Source organism: Ailuropoda melanoleuca, chromosome 15 (assembly GCF_002007445.2).
Source record: "Ailuropoda melanoleuca isolate Jingjing chromosome 15, ASM200744v2, whole genome shotgun sequence".
NCBI lineage: Eukaryota > Metazoa > Chordata > Mammalia > Carnivora > Ursidae > Ailuropoda > Ailuropoda melanoleuca.
This window is the reverse complement of record NC_048232.1, coordinates 13763404-13788173: the sequence shown is the minus strand read 5'-3', so window position 1 is coordinate 13788173 and position 24770 is coordinate 13763404. Positions and strand designations below refer to the sequence as shown.

At 45.7% G+C, this 24770-nt stretch overlaps 1 protein-coding gene across 1 annotated transcript in view; it reads left to right on the top strand.

Moving 5' to 3' along the window:
* The first annotated feature begins 9717 nt into the window (after positions 1–9717).
* FAM171A1 (family with sequence similarity 171 member A1) overlaps positions 9718–24770 on the top strand; it is a 55903-nt gene continuing 40850 nt past the window's right edge. Inside the window, exons 1-2 of the mRNA XM_002926628.4 lie at positions 9718–10042; positions 20155–20247. Coding sequence (XP_002926674.1) covers positions 9733–10042; positions 20155–20247 — 403 coding nt within the window. The 5' untranslated portion in view covers positions 9718–9732. The remainder of the gene's footprint in view (positions 10043–20154; positions 20248–24770) is intronic.

Here is a 24770-nt window from a genome sequence, read left to right as displayed (position 1 = left end):
CTGTCTCCTTTGAGGACAGAACAGAAATGCTGGTCTTTGCAGAAGAATGCCATACTGAATACTACTATGATAATTAACCACACACAAGGTGTGCCAAATGCTTCAAGTGCACCTAAAATTGGACATAAGCGAATCCTGGGATATACACTTGGAGCAGATTTTTATTGTCCTATGTATTATATATGTGTGTGTGTATATATATGTATTCTATGTTGTATATTATGTAACATATATATTATGTTATATATTATATATTGTGTAACCATAACATAATATATAATGTGTTATTTATATATAAATAATGTATATGTTAACATATAATAATTATATATAATTAATGTAGTATATGTTAATATAATAGGTTATATAAGATATCTCATTTTATACAATATATATTATGTAGAGATCTTGAAAATATATATGTAATTTGCTTGAAAGACATGATTCATTAAATTTTTTTTAATGATTTTTTCTTAGATTATGTTAGTCACCATACAGTACATGATTCATTAAATTTTGAGAGCAAATAAAATTGAATGATAGGGTGCATATGCACTATGTGAAACTGGAGAAAATACGAGAAAACTCTAGTACAAAGTACATTCTAATTTTGCCAGATTATAAAATAAAATAAACCTTTCATATTTATAAAAGAAATACAGTAGATGGAAAGTTTCCTCTTCCCACGTCGGGCATCCTAGGATGTTCCTGTAATTGCTGCATAAAGACAGGGAAATTCTGCGAGTCTTCTGATACTGTAAAAATGTCACCACCAAGTAACATGGGGCACAGTCTCCTAGAGCAAAGGTCTGATAACGTTTTAAAAATAAGTTCCCATTTGGAAAATGTTTTTAAGACATGAAAAGCCATTATAACTCCTTTGAATTTTGGTGAAGTCTAACTAATCATAGTGCTGGCGGCTCAAGAGAGTTCCTTTCCCACCCTTGGCCTGGGGTGAGGCAGCCACAGGGGTTCCAGGCAACTTGGGATGGAAGCCTTCGCTTGGTCTGCTGGTGGAAAAGGACCTCCTCTCTGCAGGGCCCCTCTGGCCAACCTGGCAAATGCTGCATTTCCAACCGGGTGGGTTGCTGTGGAAACCAACAGCTCTAAAAACCAAAAGGAAAGGAAAAATTAAAATCCCAGAATAAAGACTAATTTGAGGGGATATAAAAGGGAATGAAAAACAGCCACAGGAAGCCAAAAACTTCACAGAAACACAAACAAAACAAACGATAAAAGACGGAGTCCGCAAACTTCACTTTCCCTTCCCAGATGAAGCCAGAGTTTGTGAGAGGTGAAAAGTGAAAGGTGAGAGGCGCAGGCTGTTCAAGGAGCAGGTGAGCGTGGTCTCCCAGCTCTGTCCCAGCAAAAACCATAAAGGACTTTCCGATCTGGAGTAGGACAGAGAGCTTGAGATATTGGTCTTGGAGTTTGGATGAGAGATTATGAGATAATGTGTTCTGTCACTAGCAGGAAAATAACTCAAGGTATCAAGTATTTGATGAAGATGCGGGAGAGAGAAAAACAGAGGAAAAAACCTTAGGGTTCATGGGCAGTGCATGAAACCTGAGTGGGCTTCCATCTGTGCGTCTGCAAAGTGAATGCCATCTTGCCTGCCTCTCGCCCCTACCACTATGTTTGCTCTCAGCTAGCTGCTTAACTGGTGGCTTCTCCAAAGCCAACAATTTGAAACAGCCTTGTTGCCTTTAGTTCTAAATCTGTGGCAGAAGAAAGGAAATGACTCAAGGATAATGTTTCATTTTCTACCCACGAAGCAGATGTTCTTTGTACTACTTCAGATGGACTTGCTGGTGCCCACGGAGCCAGACTCTGTGTTTGCCAAGAGCGAAGGAGCCCTGAGTCACGGTGGAGGGAGAATTCCTGAGTGGTGGTTGCTTCCTTCTCGGTTCTTTGACTGGCTGGTGAAAATTTGAGAGGAATGCTCTAGAGGCGTTGGCTGAATTCCTGATCCTGAAATAATTCGCTGAGTAAGAGTGTGTAGCGAGAAGAGACCTGAGCCCACATTCCGGGGGGTCCACCCACCGCGATCAGACAGAATGGGAATACAGGATGGGTATTATGTTAGTCAGGGCTCTCCAGAGAGACAGAATCAATAGGATGTATGTTTATGTGGAACGAGATTCATTATACGGAATTGACTCATGGGATTGTGGAGGCTGAGAAGCCCCAGGATCTGCAGGGTGATTCAGCAAGCAGGAGACCCAGAAGAGCCGATGGTGTAGCCTCAGTCCAAAGGCTGGCAGACCTGAGACCCACGCAGAACCGCTATTTCACCTTCGGAAAACAGGAAAAGCCCACGTCCCGGTTCAGAGGCTGTCAGGAAGGAGGAACTTGGGGGAGGGTCAGCATTTTTGTTCTACTCAGCCCTTCAACTGATTGGGTGAGGGCCACTCACATTAAGGAAAGCAATCTGTTTTACTCAGTCCAATTTAAATGTTAATCTCATCCCCAAACACCCACAGAGAAGCACCTGGAATAATGATGACCAAATATCTGGGCACCCTGTGGCCCAGTGAGGTAGACACATAAAATTAACCATCAAACATATGGAGAAGTTAGGCCAGAGCGTGGGAGGAGACCCCGGTGGGTGCAGCTCCAAGGCGATGGTCTTCTGCCGCATGGTGTCCTGCTAGGACAGTCCAGAAGCTGAGGAGTGCAGACACCACCACCCGCTCTGGCTAGTTTCACCAGACAAGACATCAGTCAGGCTTTTAGGTAGCTCACAGAAGTTCTGGGGGGACGAGGCTTGCAGCCAGAACAGTGCCCAAGCAATATGGCGAGACTGAGCCGGGGTCGCCCTGTCTCCCTCTGCACTGAGACAGGACAGTTTGCACTGCGGGCCCCAAACCAGCTGCATCCTCCTTCAGTCAGAAAAAAAAGCACCTGCTTTTTTATGTTGCTGTCTTCTAAATCAGAACCCAGCGAGAGGGCATCAGATTCGCAGAAGTCCATTTCTCCTCCTTGCCGACCAGGGAGGCTGGGAAACTGAGGTTTCTGGTGTCTGCCTGAGGCTGAATGCATGATGTGGGGGCACAGTCCAAAGGGGAAGACTGTTCCAGAGATGCCAGTCATCTTCCCACACTATCTTTCGAGCCTCCCTTTAATTCTCAGCTCTTCCAGAAGCATCCCATGCTGAACTCCATAAACCATAAGCATCTTGGCCAGTATTCGTGCAGGACGCTCACGGGCACCCCGCTCTGTAAGTCTTCTTTCGCCCCCACGTCACCTCTAATTCTTCAGACTTGGGAGAGCTTTTTATCTTTGTTTTTGTTTGTCAACTCCAGACCTCATTAGTCTCTTCTTTGCTCTGTTTTTCACTCTGATTACCCAGTTTCATCCTTTTTGCTCTCTGTCACATGGGTTGGTCAGTTGGTCTTACCTCTCCCACTGCCCCCAAAAAAAACCTAAACTTCTATAAACACAAGAGCCATATCTTTTTTCTTCTTTTTTGATCCCCCACAATATCTAATGTCATGCTAAGTGTACTGTAAATATTTTCTAATTATCACAGTTCATTAGCTAACCGAATTAATGCTTTTCAAATGAATTTCAGTAGTCTCTATTAAAAACAATAATGAATAGGAAATAAATGGGACAACAACGACCACAACAAAAGCCCCAGGGCTATTTAGGCCATGTATCCGATGATATCTGGAAGTTAGTTTTAGGGACTCATTCAGCAGACTTACTGAATGCCTACTATGTGCCAGACGTTATTCTGTGTGTTTAGAATACATGAATGAAGAAGAAAAAAAGAAACAGACAAAATAGCTCTTACGAAGTTTACATTCTGGAGGAGTCAGCCAGTTAATAGACACGTAGAATTGATGAGTGTTGTGCATAAAAGAAGCAGCAGAAACAGCAGGAGAGTATCAGAGACATGGAGATTGCCATCTTAGATAGAACGGTCAGAAGTGTGAAAAAAAAATTGCTTTTAGACAAGCAAAGAAAACTGAATTTTTGCTGAATACAAGATAATATAAAGAGGTTGTTCCATGAATTGGGTATGGTAATGGCATTTTGGTTATTTTTAAAGTCCTTATCTGTAGTGTCTTTTTTTTTTTTTTTTTTTTTTAGGAGAGGGAGAGGGTTGGGGGCAGAGGGAGAGAGAGTGAATCTGAAGCAGGCTTCGTGCTCAGCGAGGAGCCCAATGTGGAACAGGATTCCACAATCCTGAGATCATGCCCTGAGCCGAAATCAAGAGTCAGATGCTTTACTGACTGAGCCACCCAGGCACCCCAAGTCTTTATCTGTTGTAAACTGAAATATTTGTGGAAAATAATGTGACCTAATATAATTGTCTGGGATTTGTCTCATAATGTTCCATCAAAAAAGTGAGAAGGAAGGAAAGAGGGAGGAAAAGTTGAGTCGGGAGAATAGATGAAAGAAGAATGGTAGAAAGTTGGTATTTGAAACTTGATCAGTGCAGAGGGTTTCCTCATACTATTCTTCCTATTTGTATAGATGTTCTAAAATTTCCGTAATAAAAGTTACATAAGACTCATGAATCATTGAACTCTACCTCTGAAACTAATAATACACTGTATGTTAATTAATTGAGTTTAAATTTTAAAAATAATTAAATTTTTTAAAAAATTTTTCTTAAAAGTTAGAAAAAAGAACTAGTGGTCACTAAAGTCATTCAGGAGGTGGGGTTTTTTTTATTTAGAGAGAGAGCAAGTGAGTGGAGGGAGGGCAGAGGGAGAGAGAGAATCTCAAGTAGACTCCTTACTGAACATGGAGCCCGACACAGGGCTCGATCTCACCACCCTGAGATCATGACCTGAGCTGGAACCAAGAGTGATGCTTACCAGGTGCCCCAGGAGGTGACATTTAAGCAGACGAGGAGGAGAGAGATGCATGGAAGGGTGCTGGGGGAAAGTGTGCCACGCAAAGAACATTGGGCACAAGCATGTTCCCAGAACCCTGGCTTCTCCTTACTCCTTGAATGGGGGCAGGTGTAGGAAATGAGGGCTGGTGGATACTTGGGGGTGGAATAGAGAACACAGAGCCTTTTAAGTCACTGTAAGGACTTCAAGGGCAGGTCAGACCCCATGAGGGCTGCTAAAGAGCTGCTTCAGAGTCGTGCTCAGATGTATTTTCCTCATCGAACCATTCAGGTACCTGCCTTTCTTTGCTCAGATCCTGAGATGAGTCTTTGTAGTACATGATTGTGCTATCCAATAGAATCTTCTGCGATGCTGGAAATGCTCCAAGTCTGCTGGCCACTGTGGGAGCCCCTTGCCACAGGTGGCCGTGGAGTACTTGAAATGTGCCTAGTCTGATCCAGGAACTCAATTTCTGATTAAATTTATTTTTATTAATTTAAGCTTAAATTTAGATGCCCACGGGTGGCTGGTGGCCCCCGTCTTGGACAGTGCAGTGTTAGGACGGGTGGCTGCACTCCGGCATTCCCTCTACGCTGGTTTTTAATCAGTTCCAGCAGCCAGGTCATTCGCACCCCAGGGCATTTGCACCTCCACTGGTTGGTTCCTGTGTGTCCTTCAGGCCTGAGCTTACAAGACTCTTCCTTTAGAGGCCTTCCTTGACCTCCCTGTTGGAGGTAGGCTCCCCCTCCTGATGGCATCCTCGGTTCATAATTACACATGGTATTTACTATCTAAATTACTAAATTACTATCTTAATTACTATCTAAAGCCGAAAGGTCCTCTTGTCTCCCCGCATAGTGGGCCTGCAGCAAATACTCAAGTGGAAACAGAGAAGCGGTGTCGGTGTATACGGTTTTGGGGGATGGAGACGAGGGACCTCTAACCCGGTTTGGGGAGGGGTTGGTGAGGAGCAGTTTCTCAAACCTTATGTAGGGCTTTTAGAAGGTGAATAGGAATGGGGAACGTAAAAGTAACTTGTAGAAAGGCCTTTCCTACAAAGATGAGAAGGAGGAGTAAGGAAAGCATGGGGTGGCATCTGCGGGCCTGTGGGCAATATGTGGGGCTGGGAGGGGCCCTGACCATGGAGGACCTCAGATGCCCTAAGTGTATCCTGTAGGTCAGGGGCTGGCAGATTTTTTTTAAGAGCCAAAAGTATAGTTCAGGCTTTGCAAGCCCTGAGGTCAAAACTTTTGAACTCCACCACTGAAATGCAGAAACAGCCTTAGACGATATGCAAATGGCTGTGGCCGTGTTCCAATAAAACTTTCTTTATGGCCACGCATTCAAACTCCAGATAATCCTCATGGGACACGAACTATTCTTTTGATTTTTTTTTTTTTTTCTCCAGCCATTTAAAAGAGTAGAAGTCTTTCATAGCTCATGAACCATTCAAACATAAGCCATTGGCCACATTTGGTATCTGGCCATGTTTGGTGGGAGGCATTAAAGGGGGGCAGGAAGGGGCCAGATCAGGATGTCGGCTAGCTCCTTCTGGCTTTGGTGGGATCTCAGGGGCAAGTGTGAAAACAGTGGCAATTCCGTGAAGAGGCTGGGCAGCGCAGTCTAGGTGAGGGACAGCAGGGTCTGAAATAAGGCGACGTTAACAAGGATGGGAAAGAAAGGCCTGCCTTGTGACATATATTCTGCAATTGAAATCAGTAAGAACTTGGTGATGAATGTTCAAGGTGAGGAGTAAAAGAATGGTGCCCTAGGTCAGCAGGACCCATGAGCTCTCACTGAGCAGCAGCAATATAGAGTGCATCTTAATGCATATTTCGGTTTGGGCCATTTATAGGGTCTTCCTTTAATCTGCAAAGTGAAAGTAGTTTCAGTAAAGAGGGCCTCACCTCATCCTAAGATTAGTCCCCTGGTGGGAACAATCTTGTTTGCTGTTGAATGCACAACCTAATTCTAGATGTTACTCTAGGAAAATGATACCCCAGTAGTCTGTAATAAGCACCTAACTGTACTGACATTCTCCCTCATCCTTTAGGTGTGAACCTGAAGAAGTAGCTAAGCAATCTCTTTCAAAGTATATAATTGCAGAATGTCAAGTAGGCTTCTGGTATTAGAAGAAATTCCACTAGTAGCATCTAGGACGTTGGTCATAGTAAAACTTTCGCTGTTGATTCAAGAATGCTTTAGCTTTTCCCGAATCTTAGCTGCTCTGGCAAAGCAGCAAACAGTGAAGAGAGAGCAGGAACCCTGTAGTCCCAATTGTTAGTAAATGTTTCATTACCACAAAATTACGTAAATTATCCCTGCAGCCCTACAAAGCTACCTTTCCACTTGCCCTGTCCTGGGGGATTTCTGCTGCGTGAGTATTCATGAAAGTGGAGTTAATTTACGTTATAATTTCGCATGCCACCTGGGGACACCAAGACTTGGATTAAATAAGAAAACACGTGTGTGGGGGCGCCTGGGTGGCACAGCGGTTAAGCGTCTGCCTTCGGCTCAGGGCGTGATCCCGACGTTAGGGGATCGAGCCCCACGTCAGGCTCCTCCACTGTGAGCCTGCTTCTTCCTCTCCCACTCCCCCTGCTTGTGTTCCCTCTCTCGCTGGCTGTCTCTATCTCTGTCAAATAAATAAATAAAATCTTTAAAAAAAAAAAAAAAAGAAAACACGTGTGTGGTGTACGTCCTGCAAATCTGCATTAAGGTCACTGGTAAGGTTGAAGGGGATTAACTCAGTGTATTTTGTAACGCCATACCGTGCTTTTTGTGATGTTGATTTTATCCCTCTGTGGACATTAGTTTTCTCCCTGAACCAAGTAGCCAAGTTCAGCTTCTTTACCATTTATTTCTGTCTGTCTATGAGGTTTTGAGAGATCTGTTTGGTGCAAATCTCTGATATAGGTCTAGGATTCTTTAGTTCTTCTTTATGGTTGTCTGGTCAAGAAACATATCAAATCACTCAGTGAAAAAAATGGGTGATTGACTAGCAAACTTGCAGGATTCGGAAGGTTGCTTTAGTAATTATAAGGTAGTTGGCCAGTTACCAAGGCAACAGTCCTTGAACCGAAAGGCGTTCTTCTCACTGTGGTTGCCCCAGCTGAGAAAGGGCGTCGAATATAAAGTTACTACTCATTGAAGAGGGATGCTTCATCCCTGCACTTTGTTTTATCACTTTCTCCCCTCCGAGCGCCCTTCTCTGCGCCCCATCCAGGCACCCCTGGACGCCATGACAAGCACAGTGATTGGAATAGCGTAATGGTAACCGCCGTGTTCATGCTTACTCTGTGAGGCATTGCACTGAATGTTTTCACCGGTCTGTTGAGATATGTGTTGTTGTCTCCTCCACTTTATAGAGGAGCAAACAGACCTGGTGAGGATAAGTACCTTGCCCCGGGCTCCATGGCTAGAACTGGGTGGAGCTCAGATTCAGACCTAGTGGAAATTGCAGTAGGGCTCTGGCGTTTGTGCCCACAGGACCAGCACTGCTGCACCTGCCTCCTTCCCCCTCCGTGCCTGGCACTCCCCTGAGCCAGACTGCAGTAGTTCTGTAGACATGAGTCTCCCCGGTCACCTGCAGGGGATTTGCTTGTCCTTGCCCCTGCCTCTTTATCTCAAGCAGCTCAAAATGTATGTCAAGGAGTGCCCAGGAGTATTCCATGGACTTATGTATGTCACTGGGTGCCAGCCACTTCCTTCACACCTAAGCAAAAAGCGTTTCTCAGAGCAGGACACACTTCTAATTGTTCTAGAGTACTGTGCTGGCATCTTCTAATTGACGTCCACCATGGTGCTGGAGTCTGGTCCACCTCCCCTCTTCCTGGGTTATTGCAGAGGCCTCGTAAGTGGACGCTCAGTCTCCAGTCTTGCCTCTTCCTAGTCTGTCTTTCCTCACAGCCAGATGCTTCTATAACAAATTTAATTGCCTCTCCCTTGTTTAAAATCTTTGTGACTTCCCATTGCTCTTGGGATCAAGAATGATGATCCTTTCAGGCTCTTTCTAAAGCCCTGAGTGGTCTGGCCCCTGCTCACCTCTGCAGCCTTGTCTCACACGGGGCCTCATGCCCCTCACACTGTCTGCCATCCTTCACAACCTGTCTGTGTTTCTCCACGGAAGCATGGTTTTTTCTTGCCTCTGAGCCTTTGGACATGCTGTTCCATCAGGGGCCCCTTGCTCCCTGCACGAGACCTCCCCCACCATAGCACCTGTCTCCTCACTTTTCTTCACCGTGGTGGTTCGCACAGTTACAGCGCTAGGCACAGAGTAGCAGCTCAATAAACATCTCTTGCATGAACAAATGAAAATTATCCATTCCGTTTTAGGTTTTTAACATTAATTTGGATCTATCACCCGCGTTCATTTATCTTTTCAAATGTTTAATTTTCTTTTTTTTTTTTTTCTTCCTATAAGCTTCTCTCTTCCCACTCTTCAGGTCCTCCTTTTCAAAGACATTTTGGACCGCTTTTCGGTGTAGTTTTCATGATTACCAGCACAGCCATCCTGGGTAGCTCTCGTCCACGCTCAGCAGGACTGTGAAGACTCTGGGTGCAGCTCTTTCAGCCTGCAGGGTCGTCCTGTAGCCGCTCCAGCCCTGTTGGGCCCCGTGTGCCAGCAATGCTAGGAAGGATAAAGGAGTCCTGTGTTTGTCACACAATGTCTTAAAGGGATCGCGTTCTTCTCTCGGTTATTTGTTGGGGTGAGCAGGGAGGAGCAAAGAGGAAGGCAGTTTATGATGGGCACTGGTTCTGGGGGGGAAAAAAGTGAAATCCTGTAAAGTAAAAAGGAATCTTTAACAAGCAAACGTTCCCTGGTTCCAAGGATTCGTATTTTGGACGTACATCTAGGTTTGCTTAGCACAGCCCCCGCTCCATGCCCATCAGCTACAGCAGAGTTGTTTTTGAAGTGGGCCAGGTAATAGCGATTGTTCTTTGTTGCTTTTCCCTCACTGCAGAGGTGACCCTGAAGGTCCACATCAGTGACGGCAGCACCCACCAGCCCATCCCAGATGCGCTCATTGAGATTTTCACCAACCAGGTGTCCATTGCTTCCGGCACCTCGGGGACAGATGGCGTCGCCTTCATCAAGTTCCAGTATAAGCTGGGCAGTCAGCTGATCGTCACTGCCACGAAGCACGCCTACGTGCCGAACTCTGCCCCGTGGAAGCCAATCCGATTACCCGGTAAGGCGGTCCTAACCTTTCTGCAAAGCAGAGCTCATGGTCCAGGCTAGTGCTGGAGTCAGGCACAGAAGCGATTTTGAGAGTAGAAAGCAGATGATCAGAAAAATAGGGGTTTAGTCTCTGCTTTACTTTTGGGGACATCTTTTTTTTTTTAAAGATTTTATTTATTTATTTATTTGCCAGAGAGAGAGCGCACACACATAAGCAGGGGGAACAACAGGCAGCGGCAGAGGGAGAACCAGGCTCCCTGGTGAGCAAGGAGTCCGATACCGATACCAATACCAGGGCTCGATCCCAGGACCCTGGAATCATGACCTGAGCTGAAGGCAGACACTTAACCGACTGAGCCACCCAGGTGCCCCTACTTTTGGGGGCTTCTTATGGGAAGGAAAGGTGGGGTCCTGTATGAAGCAGGCGGGGGCTCTCCCTCGGTTTACACACACAACAGAATCAAAAGCCTTAGAGTTTCTGCCCATTTCCCTAGCATCCTCTTTCGTACCTTGTTGATTCTAACTGGCAGGATGCCACTGGGGCAGTGCTCTGGAACAGAGTTTCCTCATTCTGCTTTATGGGGCCTGAGAGAACGCTGGCCAAAGAGGCAGGGGGTGATGGGGACACTGTCTTTCTCTTTCCCCCTTCTCACCTGCTAAGGGAAAACCCACTCCTGTGTCTCCTCAGTACTCTTCCTCACTTCCAGTGGTTCTGAACATGTGGGTATTTCCATACATCAAGCAGTTCTCAGATGCTCGGACACCAGCTGGGTGTCCTACAATTTAACTCAGTTTTGACATATCCACCTGGAGATAGCACCAGATCCCACAGGTGAAGGGCTCAGTCCCACATGACTGCCCTCTCCCCCACTTCAGATGCCAATCATAAGCCCACGTTGTCCCCTGGGCTTCTGACCCACTGGCTATGAATTAGAGGTCCCCCAAGCCCCTCCTCGGGTTCGACTCATTGGCTGCAGTAGCTCACAGAACTCAGGGACAGTCATTAAAACAAAAGTCAACCAAGTAAATTTGAAGGTCTGTTTGGCTTTATTGAAGTGATCCGTGAAGCAGGAAGCATCCATCTCGCAAGTAGAGGGGAACTTCAAGGAGTGGCACAAAAGGGAAGGTTTTTAGAGGAAGGAGGGTGGGGTGAGGAGTTATTAGCAAAAGAAAAGAAAGGATTGTTTCAGGCAAGGTCACTTTTCCCCAGGGGGAAGTCAGGGGATCTTACTAGGTGAGGCACCTCATCTTCTTTCGAGGGAGAATGGAGAGGGCCCATGTGACAGATTACAGGGCCCATGTGACAGATTACCTCATTGATGCTGATCAAAAAAAATTCATGACTGACCCAGTTAAAACTGTATTTCTGGGGGAGGTTGAAACTGGGGGTGGTGATTTGGCCTAAGTGACGCCATTTTAGGCCTACGGGGGTTTTTTTGCTTTTTGTTTTGAACACAGTTTACTGACTAGATAACTGGTTTATTAAAAAGTCTAATAATGAACGACCAGATGGAGGAGATCATACGGGCGAGGGATGTAGTAAGGGGCACAGCACCTCCACGCCTTCTCTGGGTGTACCACCCCGCCAGCACCTCCGTGTGCGCACCTGCCCAGAAGCTCTCTAACCTCATCCTGTTGGGTTTGTATGGAGACTTCATGACATAATCAGGACTGAGGAACTCATTGGCCATTGGTGATTGACCACACCTCCAGCCCTTCTCCCCTCCCCATGGTCAAGGGGTTGGGGCTGAACGTTCCAACTTGGTTGGTCCTCTTGCCAACCAGCCCCCACCCTTAGGTTATCTAAGGGCCTTTCCAAAAGTCACCTCATTAGCTAAACCCATATTGAAAGGGACATGTTAGGAGTAACACAAGTCGCCTTTATGGCTCTTATCATTTAGGAAATTCCATGGGTTTAGGAGTGGTGGTCCAGAAACAGGACCAAGACTGGATACATATTTCTTATTACAAATCACAGTATTAAGTCACCATTCACCCCTTCACCAGGCTGGTCTCCCACAGGGGCAAGCATGGGGTAGGGTAGGTAGAGTAGGTGGGGAGTGGACATGGCCCCCCTTCTGTCCCCTTACCTCAGGCTGCCGCTAGCACCTGGACCACATTACACATTGGCACCAGGATTAGGGGCAAGGACGGGCTGAGGGCTGGAGGGAGATGCTGCCAGGGTGGAGTTTGGAAACCAGTCGACCTGGTTTGGCACCCAGTCTGTGCTTGAGCCCCTCTAGCTTCCTTGCCAATCTCTGTAGAATGGAGCTAATACCATCTGGTGGAGTTGTTCTGATTAAAAACAGTTAACATACATAAACGACATTCCGGAGCCTAAAACATAGTAAGGGTTCAATGAATAGCACAATGGCTGACAAGATACCAGTGTCAGTGTTCATCTCTGTGCCACGCACTACTAGACACACTCCATCTGGGTCCCTGCTGCCTCTGGGGACACATGGGAACTAAGTGTGGCTGTACCTGTCTCATAAAGCCCTGGCGTCTACCCGCATTCACAAAATTTTCTTTAGTTCAGTGTACATTTATTAAGTACCTATTATGTGCCAGGCACTGCCCTGGCCACTGAGAGTAGAGATCTAGAGACACAGAGCTTGTCCCCAGGCAGTTTGTAACTTAGTTTGGGAGTTACGTAGTCAGCCACCAAAGCCATTCCCATCGACTGGGTATGTGCATGTGTATATATGCATAGGGGATGCTGGAGGGGGAAGGTTCAGCCTAGGTGAGGGAATAAAGGCTTTCTGGAGGAGGTGGAAGGGGAGCTGAGTCTGAAGGATGAGTGGATATTAGCATTAGAAGATGGCTTGTAAGGGGCACCTGGGTGGCATAGTCGGTTAAGCATCTGACTCTTGGTTTTGGCTCAGGTCGTGATCTCAGGGTCCTGGGATTGAGCCCCACATCGGGCTCTGCGCTGACACTGGAAGTCTGCTAAAGTTTCTCTCTCTGTCCCTATGTTCCGCACCTCCCACCCCCCTGTGTTTGCAGGGTCTCTCTCTCAAATAAATAAATCTTTTTTGAAAATGTGCTTATAAAAAACACACAGATTCCAGGACTCATCCATTCAGTCTGGGGACATTGATCCAGAAGTCTGTAATTTAACAAGTACCTCGTCCCAACACACACACTCCACTTACAGATAAAAGCATTCTCTAAAGTTGGAGACCACTGCTTTGTGAGCTATGGAAGGTGGATTTGATATAGGTACAACTGAGGAGATCATTTGGAAAAATCTTAGAGAAAAGAGGATAAACCTGAGAAATATTTAGCAGACAAAATGCAGAATGCCTCTGGGAATGAGGTGGGAGAGAGTTAAGGGAAAGGACAAAACAGAAGAAATGTAAGCTGAATCTCGGGTTTCTAGCTGGTGATAGAGCAGATAGAACTGATGGACGATGGGGTTGGGAGACCCACCACTCCATGGTTCCCTAAAGTTGACTCAGTTGATGAAGTGCGTTAAAAGAAGCCCACTCTTCTTCCCCACTCCCCTGTGCATCCTCTCCCCAGGCTTGGGGTTCAGACAGAGGTGAATGCAGGTGCCGGTGGAGGTGGGGCAGGAATCAGTGTTGGGGACATCATTGGTGACGAGTTTACTGGAGGGGACACTGGTTTTGAGCTGCCTCTGGGACATAAATGCGTTTGGCCTGTAGTTTGAAATGATTTGAGGGCTCAAGGGGCTTGGAGGTAGAAGTGTGGTTTGGGGTCATTAGCTTTGTTGAGGTAAGAACCCCAAACTCATTAGGATTGTTGAGTTCAAAACCATGAACTCACCAAAGCACGGGGGGCAGACCTGGGACAGAACCCTGCAAAGGCCCACAAAATAAGAAGATGATCTTTATTAGGTTATATATGAAGAAAATGTTTGACCGCCTCCATTTTTCACACTGAGAAATCCCTGGAAACAACCCCGGGAAGTTTAAATGGTAGCCAGACACCACAATTGCATCTTTGCTGGGAGAGCAGCTACACAGAGTAACAGTATGTTCTATAAAGTCACCATGGACCCTGGGGTAGTCAATACTGAGCCATGGCTTTTAGGGGGAAATTCAGGGTTAGGGTCCGACGGGCTTCCTGTCATAACATTTTCAACAGCCAAGCAGTACATCACCTTGGTTTATGTTTGTTTTGGGGTGTTTAAAGACACATGATTTAGGGGCACCTGGGTGGCTCAGTCGGTTAAGCATCTGCCTTTGGCTCAGATGATGATCTGGGAATCCTGGGATCAAGCCCTGTATTGGGCTCCCTGCTCAGTAGGGAGTCTGCTTCTCCCTCTCCCACTGCTCCTCCCCCTGCTTGTGCTCTCTCTTAAATAAATAAATAAATAAATAAATAAATAAATAAATAAATAAATAAAAAACACGTGATTTAATATATACTGCTGATTCATGAACATGGAACTCTTGCCTACGGCTCCATAACTCGTGCTTGAACAAAGCTTATCTAACATGTATTTTTCCCATAAGCACGTCCCAGCCTTCCCGCAGTTAGGAACGGCAGCCCTGGGCCTGGGGGCCGTTTTAAACAGCAAGATCACCAAATGAAGCACAGGAATGTGAAAAGCTTGGCACTAAATAGATCGCCAGAGGACGCTTACTGTAAGGGAGCTGAACGGAAAAGGCAGAGCGTTACCTTGTGTGACCTCAGCTGAGACCATGTGCATCCTGGATGCAAATTTTTGACCGCTCTGTACTTGCACATAAGAAAAGCATCATGAGGATTGATTGTGGGGTCAGAAATGAATTTTAGCAAGGCGGAGCGTTTGCAAACACTGAATCCACGAATAATGAGGGTTCATTGTACTGTAATTACATTTGTTTTGACTTTGTTAACAGGATCATTTGAGAAAAGCAACCATTTCTATAATATTCATTTTCTTAAATGAGTCAAAAAGTGGGAATGATGTGGTTCATTTGGAAGGGTTTGGGACTAGGCATGAAGACCCCTGGGTTCTTGCCCCCCCCCACCCCTGGCTACCCCCCCACACACGGGGGCCCATCACCGGTGGCTCTCTGAGCCCACATTTCTCTTTCTAAAAACTAAATTAATTAGACAGAANGGGGTCAGAAATGAATTTTAGGAAGGCGGAGCATTTGCAAACACTGAATCCACGAATAATGAGGGTTCATTGTACTGTGATTACATTTGTTTTGACTTTGTTAACAGGATCATTTGAGAAAAGCAACCATTTCTATAATATCCATTTTCTTAAATGAGTCAAGAAGTGGGAATGATGTGGTTCATTTGGAAGAGTTTGGGACTAGGCATGAAGACCCCTGGGTTCTTGCCGCCCCCCCGGCTACCCCCCCCCACGGGGGCCCATCACCGGTGGCTCTCTGAGCCCACATTTCTCTTTCTAAAAACTAAATTAATTAGACAGAATAATTTTCAAGGATCCCTTGAAACATAATAAAGATCCTCTTAGCTAGAACCTGACAGAAAAGGTGACCAAACCTTGGACTTGTCTACTGTGAAAGGCAGAGTAAACTATGGTTTCCATGCAAGCTTTTGGAGGTCAAGTTAATACTGTTGGTACTGCAGAGAACTGGACGAGGAATAAAGAAAAGTTGGGAGCCTCTCCTAAAATGCGGTAAAAATTCGAAACTAGAAAGTGCTTTCTTTGCAACACATGCACACACGGTTTTGTTGGCATGTACNCCCATCACCGGTGGCTCTCTGAGCCCACATTTCTCTTTCTAAAAACTAAATTAATTAGACAGAATAATTTTCAAGGATCCCTTGAAACATAATAAAGATCCTCTTAGCTAGAACCTGACAGAAAAGGTGACCAAACCTTGGACTTGTCTACTGTGAAAGGCAGAGTAAACTATGGTTTCCATGCAAGCTTTTGGAGGTCAAGTTAATACTGTTGGTACTGCAGAGAACTGGACGAGGAATAAAGAAAAGTTGGGAGCCTCTCCTAAAATGCGGTAAAAATTCGAAACTAGAAAGTGCTTTCTTTGCAACACATGCACACACGGTTTTGTTGGCATGTACATCCTTCAGAGATTTTGGAATGGATTTTTTTTTTTCCCCGTCCTTGACAATCTTTCCTGCAGAATATGTTGGTTTTGGCCTTTCAAGGAAGGAGGTGTAGATTGGAGAGGGGGAAGCACAGCATAAGGAGAGTACCCTGTAGCCTTGGCGAACAGGCAAAACCAATTCAGTTATAGGAAATGCAGTCCATCCACAAAAGACTGTAAGTCCACCTCTTAATTATTCCCATGTCCACAGTTATCGCCCTACCAAGCCTGTTGGAGCAGCCCCACACCTGGTCCATCTGCCCCTTCAAACCACCTTCTATATTCAGTGAGCATTCGTGTCTTAAAAATATGTACCTACATATATATATAATTGTGTTACACATCTGCCTAAAGGGCTTCGATGTCCCCAGGATAAAGTTTAGACCGTCCTCCCCTCGTCACTTCTTCCTTACATATCTCATGGTCTAGACACCTGGGCAATTTGTTGTTCTCTTGATGAATCTGACACGTCGCCCGCTCTGTGTTTGTCCGCACTGTTATTCCTTTACTGGTGCTCTCTTGGCCAGCTCGTCTGGGGTCTTCTGTGCCCAGCCTGGCTGTTTGCTGCTCCGTGAAGTCTTCCTGACTCTCGCAGTTAGAGTTAGACATTCTTTTCTCTACTTACCAAAAAGAAAAAAAAAAAAAACAACCCACAAACATCTGCTTGGAATGACAAGAACCTCCAGACATCAGTCAGCATCTCCTCTGTGACGGGGGTCTGAGGTTCTCCCTGCCCTCCTCTCCCACCCCCTGGGGCATTCAGTGCCTTCCCTTCTGCTCCAGGAAGCCCCTGTGGTCCCTCTGCTGCCACGCAGCCCACTCATCACAGGTCATTTTTGTCTCCAGGAAATAAGGTTTGAGAACGTTTGCTAGAACGGATGCCTTATGTATGGAAGTACCAAGTGTTTTTGGTTAGAAATTTTTACAGAACACCCTGTGATGGTCACACACATCTCAAGAGACTAATCACAGGTGATTTCAGAGCTCAGCGTCCCCCACAGCAGTCGGCACAGAGCTTTTCAGGGTGCAGGAAGTGCCACTCGGAATGTGTGTGAGCTCTCCGATGGGACAGGATGTTCATGAAGGCAGCATCGTTACAGTGACCCTTTCTTCCTGGCCATTAGGGACCCAGTGCTGTTGGGTGAAGGGGTCATTGTTAAAAAAAGGCTAGTGTCCCTTTGAAGTGGTTATGAAGGTTTTATCCAAGGCAGGTCTCCCTGCTTTAGTCCTGGCTCACACGCGTTCCCCAATCCTCCCTCCCCCAACCTGAAGTGGACTTTTCTCCCAGTTTTGCACTCCTAAGATGAATTCTTTTTTTTTCTTATTCTTTTTTGGGTTTTTTTTTTTGCTTTTGTATTTAAAATTATAATTCATAAACCATTAAGTTCACCATTTTGAAGTGTGCAGTTCACAAGATTATACAACCATCACCACTGACTAATCCCAGAATATTTTCTGTACCCCCATGGCTCCCAGACCCTGGAAACCGCCAGTCTCCTCTCTGTCTCTGTGGTTGGCCTATTCTGAACATTGCAGATAAATGGAATTCTACAATATGGAGCCTTCTGTGTCTGGTACCTTTCACTTCACGTAGCATTTTCATGGTCCATCCATGTGGTAGCCTGAATCAATATGTTTTTCCTTTTTATGGATGAATGATGTTCCATTGTATGGATGGACCACATTTTGTTTATCTGCTCATTGGTTGGTGGATACTGGGTTGTTTCCACTTTTTGGCTAGTGTGACTCGTGCTGCCATGCACATTGACTTATGAGTTATTGTGTGAACATACATTCTCAGTTCTCTTGGGTCTCTACCTACAAGTGGAATTGCTGGGTCAGATGGTAACTGTATGTGATATATTTTGAGGATTGTTTCCACAGCACTGAGGTGCATTCTTGTGTTGCTCATGGCAATGAGCACCTTCCTCTTGTTGTGTGCCCCGGGCCCCTTCTAATGTAGAAAGTCGCAGGCCCAGGTTGCCTCCAGCATTGATCTGTTCCAGGCATCAAGCACTGGGCCTTGTAGATAATGGCAGCTCAATAAGTTGACTGTAGATGGGATATGAAAAGAGAGGTCATGTCCAAGGCCAGCTCACTGGTCCCCTCCTGGCGCTATTAAGAGCCGGTAGTGCTACGCAACAGATATTCTTACCACTTGATATTTCTGGTCCCTGATATTTCCCCAGAAAGTCACTTTACCTCTTTAGACCTTGCTGTTCATCTTTAAACCTGGACTGGATAAAGCCCAGGGGGTCTTTGAATTTGAGTCTGTGTAGCATAGCAGTTGAGAACAGACTCCAGAGTCAAGTCCTGGCTCCAGTATTTACCCACTGTGGGATCTTGGACAAGTTAATTCCTTATCTATGACCCTGTTTCCTTACTTGTCAAATGGACAAGTCAATAATATCTATTTCATAGAGTTGGGTTTTTTTTAAGATTGATTTATTTATTTGAGAGAGAGCGTGCGTGTGCACGCACATGCGTGAGCAGAGGGAGGGGCAAAGAGAGGAGGAGAGAGAAACTCTTAAGCAGACTCCCTGCTGAGCACAGAGCCCAGCTGGGAGACTCTATCCCAGGACTCTGAGATCATGACCTGAGCCAAAACCAAAAGTTGGAGGCTTAGCCAACTGAGCCACCCAAGCACAGCCACAGAGTTGTTTTGAGATTCAAATAAATTACCAAATTTAAAGCACTTAGAATGATGTCTGATATGTTACTAAGGGTTCAGTGACCTTAGGGAGTATTATTTTTCCATAATATATTTATCTGTTTTCTCTTAGATTCATGTTCTACCCAGAAACATGGAGGCTTTCTGAATTTTTTAGTTGAAAGTCTAGGTACTTAAGCAAGAATTTTCAAAATAGCATAAGTGCTATCATCTTACTAGTTCCCAGAATACAGGGACGTGTTGTTCTGTCATGTGGCCTTTGTTAACCTGAACACATATTTTTAAAGTCTTTTTTTAACATTAATATCTAACTTTATATACTTTACAATCATATAATGTGTAGTATATTCCTAATGTGAAGAAACTCAGATACTTTACTAAAAACTTCTAGCAGATAAAAACTAGTCGACTGTTGTAGCGTAAGCAGTTGTTATATGAGAGATTGCAGCATTCACATAGCATCTTGAAAGTCTGGCTAATCAGACTTAAATGGAAAAAATGTTTCCTTTCTCTGTATTCACAGCACTCCTGACACCCAATGAATGGGGCTTTTTCTCAAACCAACCAATTCTCCAACTCTCTGGACACCAACTGGGTGTCCTGCAGTTCAGTTCAATTCTAACGTTACCCAGAGATCGTGCAGACCCCCAGGTTAAGGGCTCAGTCCCACGAGACTGGCCCCCGCTTCACACACAACTCCCAGCATGTCACCTGTCCTTCTGGCTACAAATCAGGGGTGCCTACAACCCCTTCTCAGGTTCAATCATTTGCTATAATTGCTCACAGAACTCAGGGAAACATTTATTTACATTTGCCAACTTATTAGAACGGATATCATAAAGGATACAGATGAACAGCCGGAAGAAGAGACACACAGACGAGGTCTGGAAGAGTCCTGAACATGGCAGCTTCTGTCCCTATGGAGTTGAGGTGTCCCACCCTCCTGACACATAGATGCATTCACCAATCTGGAAACTCCCCAGACCGGGTACTTTTGGAATTTTCGTGGAGGTTTCATTATGTAGGTATGATTGATTATGAATTTAATTTCCAACCCCTCTCCCCTCCCTGGAGGTGGAGGGGTGGGACTGAAAGTTCCAAGGTTCTAATCACAGCTTTCTGGTGACCAGCCCCCATCCAGGAGCCCACCCAGCATTGCCTCATTAGAACAAAGATCCTCCTACCGNAGATCCTCCTAACGGCCAGGAAATTACAAAGGATTTAAGAGCTCTGTGTCAGGAACCAGGGGGAGACACAAATAATATATATCTTATTATGTCACAATACTAAAAGTCAATATTGTTGATTGATTTGAAATCAGACAATACAAAGAATGCAGCGTAGCCCAAAAATTAGGGTGGGTGTTTTGATATAAATGTCAGAATTCCCTTATGTCCATTTTTGTTTCTGCAGTATTTTCTTCACTGAGCCTGGGCCTGCTTCCAGAACGATCCGCCACTCTAATGGTGTATGAAGATGTTGTCCAAATAGTCTCAGGATTCCAAGGTATGTTGAATTTTGAAAAAGAGAAGTGACAGTAACTTTTGGGCCAACTACTAAGATCTTACAGGAGACAGCTTCTTGTCAGGTGGTGATGGCAGTGAATTTACCCAGAGGTGGACACAATGTGTGTTGTCCGCGTGAATGTGCAAACACACTTGAATTTTTGGTTAAACTCTCTGCTGGCCGTGATCTTGTTTCTTTAGGTCCAGCCATTAAGCATGTGAGAGAAAAGAAGGGACCCCCACCACTCTGCCCATACTGCGTCTCTCTCTTCTCCAAAGTTGAGAATATTCACCTTGTGGGTTCAGAGCCCAGGACCCCACCTGAGCTTCATGAGCAAAGGTTCATAAGTATTCAAGGGGGTAGAGTTTCAGTTTTGTACAACAAAAGCTGGACACAATGTGTGTTGTCCGTGTGAATGTGCAAACACACTTGAATTTTTGGTTAAACTATCTGCTGGCCATGATCTTGTTTCTTTAGGCCCAGCCATTAAGCATGTGAGAGAAAAGAAGGGACGCCCACCACTCTGCCCATACTGCGTCTCTCTCTTCTCCAAAGTTGAGAATATTCACCTTGTGGGTTCAGAGCCCAGGACCCCACCTGAGCTTCATGAGCAAAGGTTCATAAGTATTCAAGGGGGTAGAGTTTCAGTTTTGTACAACAAAAGTTTCTAAAAATCTGTTGCCCAATAATGTACCTAACGCTACTATACTGTACACTTAAAAATGGTTAAGATGGTAAATTTAATGGTGTGTGTTTTTTTAGCACAACAAAACAAAATCCCCCCTTAAAAAAAAAAAGAAAGAGGTTCATAGACTTTCAAGTGTGGTCTTTTTCTCTCTCTTGTCCCTCATTTTCTTAACCCACCTGACGTGCAGTGATGTGCGTAAATGTGACCTCACTCCTTCTAACTTCTCTTGCAGAGGCACTAATACAGAAAGCTTAAGGGATTTCCCTGCGTTGGTGGTGGGGTTGGAACTGGGAATAACACTGTGTCAAATGTATTTGTGCTGGGATGAGTTTCTTTCATCTAAATCGTGGGCCAGAGAGCGTTATTTCCTGGCTTTTAACGTCCATCAGATTAATTTTTTATTTACTTTGTTTTAATGCCATTTGGTAGCAATCATTTTCTATGTAACCACATTCGTGTGCCGTTTGCAAATGAGGTGAACTCATTCATTCCTTTTTTATTGAGCGACTGTGGGGAAAGTGCAGAGGTGAACACCCAGCCACTATAATTAACATACAACATAATGATTTGATACACCCGTATATTGCAAAATGATGGACACAGTAAGGCTAGTTCACATCCGTCACCCCACATAGCTACAAATTTTTCTTCTTGTGATGAGAACTTTCAAGACCTACTCTCTTAGCAACTTTCAAATATACAATACAGTATTAACTGTAGTCACCATACTGTACATTACATCCCCAGGACTTAGTTATCTTATAACTGCAATTTTGTGCCTTTTGAGCCGCTTCGCCCATTTCCCCCACCCCCCACTGGCAACCACCAGTCTGTTCAGTTTCTATGAGTTTGGTTTTTTTTAGATTCCACATATAAGTGAGATCATGCGGTATCTGTCTTTCTCAGTCTGGCTTATTTCACTTAGCATAATGTCCTCCAGTTTCAACCATGTTGTCACAAATGGCAGGATTTCCTTCTCTTTTATGGCTAAATAATATTCCATTGTAGATCACATTTTCTGTATCCATGTATCCACCGATGGACACTTAGGCGTTTCCACGTCTTGGCTCTTCTAAATAATGCTGCAGTGAACATGGAGGTGTGACGATGGTTTTCTTGAAATGAGGGAACGATTATACTTCCTTCTTGTGTTTTTCACTAAGAGAGGAATCTTTAGTGTTTGGCTCTCATTTCCACTGGACTAAATTCCAATAAAGACCAAAATGATCTTAATTGGAATTTTGATCTTTATCAGAATTTAACCCAGTAGAAAATTCTAGCAAGAGTCAAATGGTTGTAATGAATGTCCTTGATACAGACGGGCATAGGTTAGGGTTCTCAGAGTATAATTTAGAGCCGACTTCAGCTCTTTAAATATCAAATGAAAACTACGAATCCTGTAGACCAGATTCCTTGTGGCTTCGGAGTGTGAGACCTACTTTGCATTTCCTGAGGAGAGGAGCCTGTGGAGCCTGCCAGCAACTTGGACCCAGCCTGGTTGGGACTCTTCTGATTCTGACCAGAGCTGTCGTTGCTGTGCCGCGTATCCACGTGGCAGGGGACTGGCACAAAGCGATTAAACAGGAAGTGCGACCCACATATCACAGCAGCTGCAGATTTTCTTTTTAGATATGCCTCAAGACCCATTTTTTCTTTTACAGCCTTGAATGTTTTGATTTTTTAATTTAAAAACTGACCACAGGGCACCTGGGTGGCTCAGTTGGTTGGGCATCTGCCTTCGGCTCAGGTCATGATCCTGGGGTCCTGGGATCGAGCCCCGTGTCAGGCTTCTTGCTCAGCGGGGAGTCTCCTTCTCCCTTGCTCTCTGCCCCTCCCCCCCGCTCGTGTGCACAGTCTCACTTGCTCTCTTTCTCTCTGAAATAAATAAACCTTTAAAAAAATAAATACATAAAAATAAAAAACTGACCACCTACCATATGTTACACAGTGTTCTAAGGGCCCCAGGCACCATAATTTTCATCACCTGCTCTTCCTCTTAACTGGCCCTTCCCCCACTTTTCCTCAGAGTTAGTCCTCATCTTCTTTCTTACCAGCTGTTCTCATTCTTAGTTCCAGTTTTCTTCCGCTTTCTCTGAATTACCCATTCTTTCCCCGAGGTGTTGGTCCACCAGCATACCCTTTGGTAGAAAGTTCTCAAGTAGCCAGGAAGCTGGGCTTCTGCAGTGTGGACCTGCACATGGGCCTTTATAAATGGAGAGGAGCCAGGCTGTAAGGTACAGACTAGAAAGGGACATTGTCCAGGAGAGCCTCCCCCACCCCACCCCACCCCTGCCTGCCACAGCCCTCACCCTGTGTCCACTGGACACAAATATGGCTGCAGCCAACTCCCTTCCCCCTCTTCTCTGAGCACCGCCCCCCTTCCTGGTCTGAAATGTCCCTGAGTTCACACAGCCTTCCCTGCAGCCTTCTCAAGTGGGGGCTGAGCTTACGTGACTTGCCTCTTCCTCCTTCCCTCACTGCGGCTGGACCACTCACCACCAGAGTCTTGGTCAGCTTTCCTCCTGGACTCATGACATTAGCTCCTAGGTCCCAGGTTCACGATGCTCCTATAATTGTTTCTTGGGAATGTTAGCGTACATACGGATGATGCCTGCCTGGTACCGCAGCTGCTCTTCCACTCCCAGGGTGCTTCTCTACCCAACCTCAGTCACCCACTTGTGCAGCCATGCCTTAGACCTCATCATTCCAGCAAACACACCATCTCCAAGCCCAGCCACCACATTCCCTCCTCCCACCCTGTGACAACAGCTCACGCACCACTGGGGGCACCAGAGCCACGACCCACTGTGTCCTTGCCAAGAGGATTGCCTCCCTCCTCAGCCTACCTGCCATGGCCCTCCATTGGAATTGTCCCCTTGCAGACCTCCCCTCCAGCAGTGTTGCTCCCCTCTCCCTCTGCCATGTTTGCCTGACTCAATAACTTCTGACCCTGGCTGACTTGAGCCATGTATGGCCACCCCAGCACAGCCACACATGGCTAGACAGACCCTCACAGTGCAGCGACTGCTTGCACAGCTGGTTCATGACCACAGAACTCGAATGCATCAGCCCTGCAAGACAGGGGCCATTTCCTAGTCATTTGTTTTCTGAGTCTCCAAGATGACTTTGACACCGTCTTCTTGATCTCCTGACTTGCTGTGTGTACACCCACACTCACATGCTCGCTCTCAGCTCATGACATCTCTACATATTCACGGAGACACTGAGAACCCTCACCCTCTGCTCCTTGTTGCACTGGAAGGAGTGTCCCTGTCCGAGTACATGCCGGTCCCTCTGTTGCTGCCCTGCATCCCATCTCTTCTCTTCCGCAGGGATTTAAGTGTTCCCTCTCGCTGCTGCCCCACCATTTTCTCCCACAATGGAGCAGACAAACACTACAGCTGTGCATCTTTGCACATTGCTTCCATGACCGTGTCCAGCTCTAGCCACTGCCCTGTGTCTCTGCTGTCCTTTTGGAAGGACGTCTACACGCCCGTCTTTCCTGCTTCCTTGCCTGTCTTGCCCTGTTCAGCACACTGCAAGCTGCTCTCCTGCCTCATCGCTCCCTACTGACTGCTTTGTCAGAGTCTCTTACAAGCCCTGTGTGGCCAAACCCCAAGGACATTTCTCTCCACATCTCCCTGGACGTCTCCACAGCATCCCACAGAGATGACTGGTCACTCTTTCTTGAGACTTTCCTCTCTTCCCTTCCATAACATCATGCCTTCATTTTCTTTTCTCCTCTTGGTCACTTCTCTGGATACTCCAGTGACTGTCCCAGGCCTATATTTCTTCTGTCCAGGACTCTCCCTAGAAGAGCTCACGGGCCCATGCC